Raw genomic sequence first — 7,724 nt, forward strand, 5'->3', positions numbered from 1 at the left:
CAGAATCAGGCAATTACTGAAAAAGCAATGCAAAGCCAATCTTAGAGCTAAGATGGCCAAGAAACAACTCAAAGGAGTTGAAAATTTTTGCTATGGAATACTGGATATGCCAACCAACTGGGGATGTCATGAATCCAAGTTCCACAGAAAAAGAAAACAAAAATATTACTCGAAAAAATTCAAAAAGAGTAATAAGAAAAGAGATTGGAAATTTAAGAAAAGTTCCAATTACAAGAAACAACAGGATGAAAATCTAAAAAAGAATTTTTTCAAGAAAAAGAAGAATCACCGAGCTAACCATCAAAATACTCAACCAAGCAAGAAAGCTTGAGTTGAAGGGCACTATGCCAATGAATGCCCGGAAAAGGGTAAAAGATCTACTAAAGCTCTATTTGAAGAATATGAGCCTATAGTAGAAACAGCAAATATGAAGGGCTACGAAATAGCCTTTTCTGATGAAGAAGATGACGACAGGTCAGTTTACTCTGCCTGGTCTGAAGAAGAAGAATCATCTGATTCTGAAATAGATTTTGAAGTAGAGTACTTGGAATCTAGACAGATGAATGTTCTACATGTCAAAAACTGGGAAGAAAGTAAGACGGAAGCAATAATGTCTTCTTATCAGGTGAACTCTGGTACATTTGTTTGTGACTACTGCTTATGTCATGAAAAGAATGGATTTCCTATGTTCTGTGAAAAGTCAAAAAAGACTTATCACAAAGAATGCTTCATAGCTGAAGCGAGAAGAAAGACCAAGAATGGTCTTATCAGCCAATTGGTAGAGCAAGAATATGAAGAATATTTCTCTGACCAAAGAGAGAAAGAGTTAGAAATTCAGTTCCAAAAAATTATGGAACTCACTTCCTAAAAAAAGGAAGAAAAAATCAAGGAAGAAAAACTCGATGCAACTATTGAACTAGTTGAAACAAAATTCGAGGAAGAAAAACTCGATACAACTATAGAACTGGTCGAAATACCAGAAAATGTTCCAGAAGAATGTAAACCATTTATACCTCAGGAACAAGTTCAAGAAAATGAGCTTGAACAATTGAAAGTCGTCTCTACTAGTAGATACAGCAACTACATAGAGATCAGACTCAAATTCCCTTTTCATAAAAAATATCATCTACATGCATTTGTAGATAATGGATCAGGATTTACAGTTGCAAAGAGATTTGCAATTCCAGAATAACTTTGGAAAGAAGATAAGAAAAGAATAGCTACTGGTGTCCAGTTTGATGGAAGCCACCTAACTATGAACAAGGTAGCTAGAAATGTTCACATCACCATTGGTGGAGGAACATTTGTTATCAACACTCTTTGGCAATCAGAAGGCCAAGGATCTGATTTCTTGTTGGGAAATGATTTTATTCTCCAACAAAGATTCATTCAAGATGAAGAAGCCATAGGCTTCAGAAAAAGAGACAGAGTGTTTTGGGCCGACAGGCTTACACAAGCAAAAAGTGTAGTAGGTCCCAACTTTACTACTCAATATTAGAGACCGCAACAGAATAGTGGTGATCCTAAGCCCTACAAACCCAAGTTTGAACCTATGCTTCAAATCAAACAGCAACAAGAGTTGCTTATAGAAAATTCTTCAGACGAAGAAGAAGAAATAACTAGCAAAGATGAAGAAGCTAGTTTCATCCATGAGCATAATCTCAAGTACTTTCATAATAAGCTTGAGTCTCAGAAAATTTCCACTCTTGATAAAATCAAGAAACTACTCGAACAGAATATCGATGTAGACCCTCAGAAGTTTTGGGAAAAAGACCCAGTGATCTGTGAGTTGAGATTACATGATATGATGCCATATGTCATGTCAAAACCATTCCTCAGTACAAAGAGGAAGATCAAAAGGAATTCAGAAAAGACATTGAAGATCTCCTGAACAAGAGATTAGTTCAACCATCCACTAACCCTCATCATGCTCCAACATTCTACGTGAGAAATCATGCAGAAAACATCAGAGGCAAAGCTAGAATGGTAATTGACTACAGAGATGTCAATAAGAAGACTTTCAAAGACGGTTATCAAATTACTCAAGTAAGAGTACTGATCAACCAGCTCAGAGGAGCTAAAGTCTTTTCAAAATTCGATGCAAAGTCGGGTTTTTGGCAAGTCAAGATGCACCCAGAAAGTGTTCCTCTCACTGCATTTGGAACACTACAAGGTCATTACGAATGGTTAGTAATGCCTTTCGGCCTAAAACAAACCCCTTCGATTTTCCAAAGAAAGATGGATGACATCTTCAACAAACCCCTTCGATTTTCCAAAGAAAGATGGATGACATCTTCAAATATGTTGCTGAATTCTGCGTCGTCTATATTGATGATATTCTAGTCTTCTCAAAAAACAGAGAAGAACACATGAAACACCTCCATGAGGTTGTAAAGTTGATAGTTCAGCATGGAATCGTCTTAGGAGAAAAAAAAATCTTCTTTATCTTAGATGAAGTTGATTTCCTAGGAATAAACATCAAGAATGGAGTAATAAAACTCCAATCCCATATCCTTGAGAAGATCTGAAAATTCCCAGATAAAATTCCTGATGAAAGAGTCTAGAGAGATTTTTGGGAGTCATCAACTATGGAAGGGATTTTATTCCCAAAATCTTGGGACTAACAACAATGTTATCTCCGAAAATCAGTTCCAAAAGAAAATGGAACTTCATAGAAGATGATGAAAAAACTGTAAAGCAGATAAAAAATCTCTGCAAAAACCTCCCTCCTCTCCAACAACCTGAGGAAAATGATGAGATCATTCTCCAAATGGATGCTAGTGATAATTACTAGTCCGGTGTTGTTCTGGCAAAAACGCCTGGAACTAACATTGAAAAGATCTGTAAATTTTGTAGTGGCAAGTTTAACCCTGCAGAATTAAATTATCCTACTGGAGAAAAAGATATTTTGGCTGTCAAGAAAACAATTTTAAATTCTCCAGCTTTTCTTGGAAAACCCTTTACTGTACGCATCGATTGTGCTAGAGTAAAGAATTTTAAAAATTTTAAACTTGATAAAGCTGCTGATAGAGGAAGATTAGCAAACTGACAATTATTTCTTAACCAATATGATTATAATGTTGAGTTAATTGCAGGAAACAAGAACTATCTTCCAGACGATTTAACCAGAGAAATGGCAATGTTCAGCCGAAAAGATAAGGACAAATGTCGCAATCCCAGGAACAGAAGAACTGGGAAAGAACATGAAACTACTGAGGATCCCAAAGAAAAAATCCTCAAAAGGTTTCTGCTAAGTCCGAAAGGGTTAGCCACAACTGATCAATCTCAGGGTAAAGGATTGGCTAGCCCGTCTCAAACGGCAGATGGTAAAGGCTCATCAAGACAGTTGATGGCTGTTGCTTTACCAAAAAGCAAATCAACTCCAAGTGGAGTTATAAATGTTTTTAATTATGAATTGAAAACCTTCGCTGATCCTATGTTTAGAACTGACAGGAGGCTAGCATACCACCAGAAGGCAATTTTAGATAACCTCTTATTTGCCTTTCAGGAAAGAAACAGTGGCATCATGTTCGCAGCTCTCTTTGCATTAGCTGAAGAACTCTATGAAAATGCTAGACCACAGTCTGAAGGAGTTCATACACAGCAGAGTGCTGTCCAGAAAGAAAAAATTCACTACCTTGAAGATCCAAAAAGTGCAAAAGTTCCTATCATAGTACTAAAAGAATCAGATTGGTTCGAGTTTCATGATCTGATAGGGAAGCATAATGTTGAAGCCTGTATCCCTCCAACTCTCTTCATAGTCTCAGGACCTTATGTTGGAACATACCTAGTTAATGTTCAGAGTGAACAGCCTCAAGAACACAAGCTCTGGCTTGTTGAAAATGGTTTTGTCCATAATCTATGGACTAAAACAAATGATGATCTCAAGGGTCTGCCACCCATCATTGTCAACATAGTCAAAAATGTCAGAAAAAATGACTGCATGCTGAGGCTAAAGTTCCGATTCACCCCTCCAGAATGGATTCAAAAGGGAAATGGGGAAGTTGAATATATTTCTCCATATCATTATGTGAGGATCATTCAAAGAAGATATATGCAACCTGCTTGTGTTGGATAAAATGGCCAGCCAAATTCAAGCATTCCATGGATGAAGGCCATGTCCCTAGAATACATTAAGAAGATCATCGAAGAAGATACAAATAATATCTCCGCAGCAAGAGAAAAAACAATAATCACTGCTTACGATCATCCTGACGTAATCAGTAGCGATCTCTTCCTCTCTCTCACGAGAAAGGAAATAGACTCGACACTGGCATGCTTACAGTGGGTTGAAAAGTTTGAAAGCAACAACTGACCTCCATCATCAGAAGCACTCATAACAGCAGAAAATCACGGAGTTGTTATGTACATTTTTATGTTTTGAATTTCGGTTTGAGTTCCGCTCCCTATATATGGAGCCTTAGTTTCATTTGTAGATGCATCGAAAAATTGGAGATCGAAAACTTCCTCCATAAAAAACTTTTCATATTTAGTCTAGATCAGAAACTTGAGTAGAAGAGTCTTCTCTCAAGAAATAAGAAAGTCCTAGTAGCAGTGTGCTTCCTTCCTGTCTAAGTATGAAGCAGTGTGCTTTCCTTCAAGTAAGTATCTGTAATCATTCTTATGGATAACTAAACAGCTAAGAAGTTGTTTACTGGAGAATGAGGCTCTGAATAATAGTCTGTAATTATGTTTAAATAAATCATCTCAGATTGCTCATCCACCTTGTCATTTTTTGTTAATTTTTATTTCAAAGTCTAAAGATGTTAATATCTATTTCTGCCTCTATTCCTGTACTATTTTTGGGTTTAAACTTTCTGTTTCTTAGAAAAAATTGCTTCAGCTTAAGAATAGAAACAAGCAGCAGTGATTCCGCCTGTTAAAGTAACCGCTAGGCAGGGAGCTGTTAGGTGAAAAACTTGGGCAGGTTGAAGGCTAATTTTGTTTTTTTTTTCCAAAGTTTGAACAGGATTTCCTAAGAAAAAGTAAAGGTTAGATCCAAAAGTCAGCATAAGACATATTAGGCACTAGTTTAGAAAATACTACCCCTATAGGTCTTTTTCTCTAAGAGTCTTGTAAATGGGCACAATACAAACTTGTTGGTGCAAGTGGGCACAATACATGTGATTTCTGGGTAAACAGGAATTAACCCTCTTAAAAAATGTGTCCAGCATGTACTAAAAGTGAGTTGGGCTATAAGGGACTGTTGTTAAAATTTTCCTAGAGAAACATGATATCCCTATAATATGATTGTGAACGGTGCACGTGCATATAGTTGGCCCAAGTCACATTTGCCAAATTGTCTGCGAATTCGTTTTTCCTGAAACTGATCACGACTATTCCTGGACCTCACTTCAACTTGCACATCAATCAGATATCATACAAGTTACAAGTGAAAAAGAATAATTCATGCATGCTGCATTTAATTACTTAATTAATTGGGTTAACTCCTGGATGCTTCTTTCCTTTTTGACAAAAATCCAAGCATAATGTTTCCCCTGTTCAGTACTAGCTAGCAAATGAGCATGAACGTAATTTTTGATTTCCTTGTAATTAGCTTATCATAAATTAGCATGCACGTATATGTGGGGTTGTGGACAATGTATAGATATGATTTTAGCCCACAGAAGAAGGAATCAATCTGAGTATATATTCCAACTCTGACACCAATTTCGACATCCATATTGGCCATTTCAATATTCTTATACATTTGTCTTCATCATAAAAGTAAAGTTCTACAACCTGTTTTTCATTTTATCAAAGCATTTTTTTTTTCTAAAACCCAAAAAGTCAGAAATTAGTAGAAAAATCTAAACATTTCTAAAAATCTGGATCCGACTAGAATTACTAATAAGTTTTTTGACCAAATTTTGACCGGACTCACTCAACTTAAATTCACAGTCCAAACTTACTCAAAAGATCCAAAACAACCACATTTTTTAACGTGAAATTCTCAAGGCGTCTGTCCCTTGTTTGTGATTATTTTGTTTTCTTCAAAATAGACCGGAACACTGCAATGAGAATTTCTAATTTTATTCTGTTTTTGATTTTTTGCATTTAGAAAGTGACGAAGTGCATAACTGAGATACAGCTACTAGCTAGCAATGGGGTCAAGTGGTGATCAATTTCATTCCTTTAACAGTTTAGGTAGCTCGACAGCTGCTCGATCAAGAAAATATATACACAAAAAGTATTACGAAGATTGACAGAATATTAGTGTCAGTCCCTTATGCATGTTTGAGAGGGGCTTAAACTACAAGCTAGATAGCTATTTGATCGATATATCCATGCCCAAGAATTTTAAACTAGCTTTTTGAGAGGGGCTATATAGGAGTGACCAGCTTAAGCTTGTCCATCCTTGCATGCCAATATAATTTCTTTTCATTATGTTTGGTTGGCGACATGGGAAGACATCACAAATATCTAATGCCATCTCAGTACGTCTCTCTCTCTCTCTGTCTCTCTCTCTCTCTCTCTCTCTCTCTCCCTCCCTCCCTCCCTCCCTCCCTCTCCTTCCCCGATCTATCATTTGTATAATCTGCGTACGCACAGATTGTGGAACTCTTGGTGCATATGGATTGTGAAGGATGTGAAAAGAGGATTCGCCGAGCAATTTCAAAAATAGATGGTAAGAGATTGATTGCAAATTAACTAACATTAGTAAACGTTTACATGCATATAATGATAATGATGATGATATATATGCTGCTATGCGCAGGTGTGGATAGCTTGGAAATAGATATGGATAAGCAAAAGGTGACAGTGACCGGATATGTGGATCAAAGGAAGGTGTTGAAGGTGGTGAGACGAACGGGAAGGAAAGCCGAGTTTTGGCCATTTCCATATGACTCCGAATACTATCCCTACGCATCTCAATACTTCGACGAGTCAACCTACTCGTCATCGTATAACTACTACATGCACGGCTATAATGAAGCTGTTCGTGGATATTTCCCTGACCCTCTGTATTCGACTGTTTCTGATCAAACTGTTCATCTTTTCAGTGATGACAATGTTCATGCATATTGCACCGTTATGTAATCCAGTCCACCATCGAGTGCGCTGTTTTGCTGTGCGCATCGTCGGCTCTTCATTCCAGCCAATACTAGTTTAGGCATGTAGTATGTTTAATGTTCCCGACCATAAATGAATCTGTAATTAAAAACAAACAATTAACATGTAATTGTTTTAGCAAAACTGAAATTGGGAGAAAATTGAGTTGTACTTTCATTGATAATAGGGGTTTCTTTATATAGAGGATTACAAGTAAAGAATCTGCGTCTTACATGGTAACTGAATCATACAATGATTAGAATATCTCCGTAGATATCGGTAAGACTAACCCTATTACAACTCAGACAAGTAATCAGAGTTTGGGCCAGACACACAAACTAGGTATCCTTAAACACTCCCCCTTGTGTCGCCCAAACGTGGTGCTCCTCTCATTGCCTCGTCAAAAACCTTGCCGAGTAAAATAAACCCAGTGGAACAAAATAACCTCGGTTGAAGGAGAAAAATAGTACAACACACCCTTCACGTTTCGAGACCATATATGTAGACATCTCCCCTTGATGTCTGCATCTCCCCCTGATAACTACGGTCATGAGAGTTCGGATAATTTCTGCAAACTTATGCTACCAACATGTTTCTCGAAAGTGGATTTGGGCAATGACTTAGTGAACAAGTCTGCCACATCGTCCTCAAATCGAACCTAGTTCACTTTG

The 7,724-nt window shown here is 37.2% G+C and overlaps 1 protein-coding gene across 1 annotated transcript; it reads left to right on the forward strand.

Annotated features, from left to right (window-relative positions):
- The first annotated feature begins 6,298 nt into the window (after positions 1 to 6,298).
- LOC112191323 (heavy metal-associated isoprenylated plant protein 45) lies at positions 6,299 to 7,251 on the forward strand. The gene is made up of 3 exons (XM_024330639.2): positions 6,299 to 6,437; positions 6,553 to 6,628; positions 6,719 to 7,251. Exons 1-3 carry the CDS (start codon positions 6,387 to 6,389, stop codon positions 7,039 to 7,041), a joined length of 450 nt encoding a protein of 149 aa, XP_024186407.1. The 5' UTR covers positions 6,299 to 6,386; the 3' UTR covers positions 7,042 to 7,251.
- Positions 7,252 to 7,724: the final 473 nt, after the last annotated feature.

Source organism: Rosa chinensis, chromosome 3 (assembly GCF_002994745.2).
Source record: "Rosa chinensis cultivar Old Blush chromosome 3, RchiOBHm-V2, whole genome shotgun sequence".
Taxonomy (NCBI): domain Eukaryota; kingdom Viridiplantae; phylum Streptophyta; class Magnoliopsida; order Rosales; family Rosaceae; genus Rosa; species Rosa chinensis.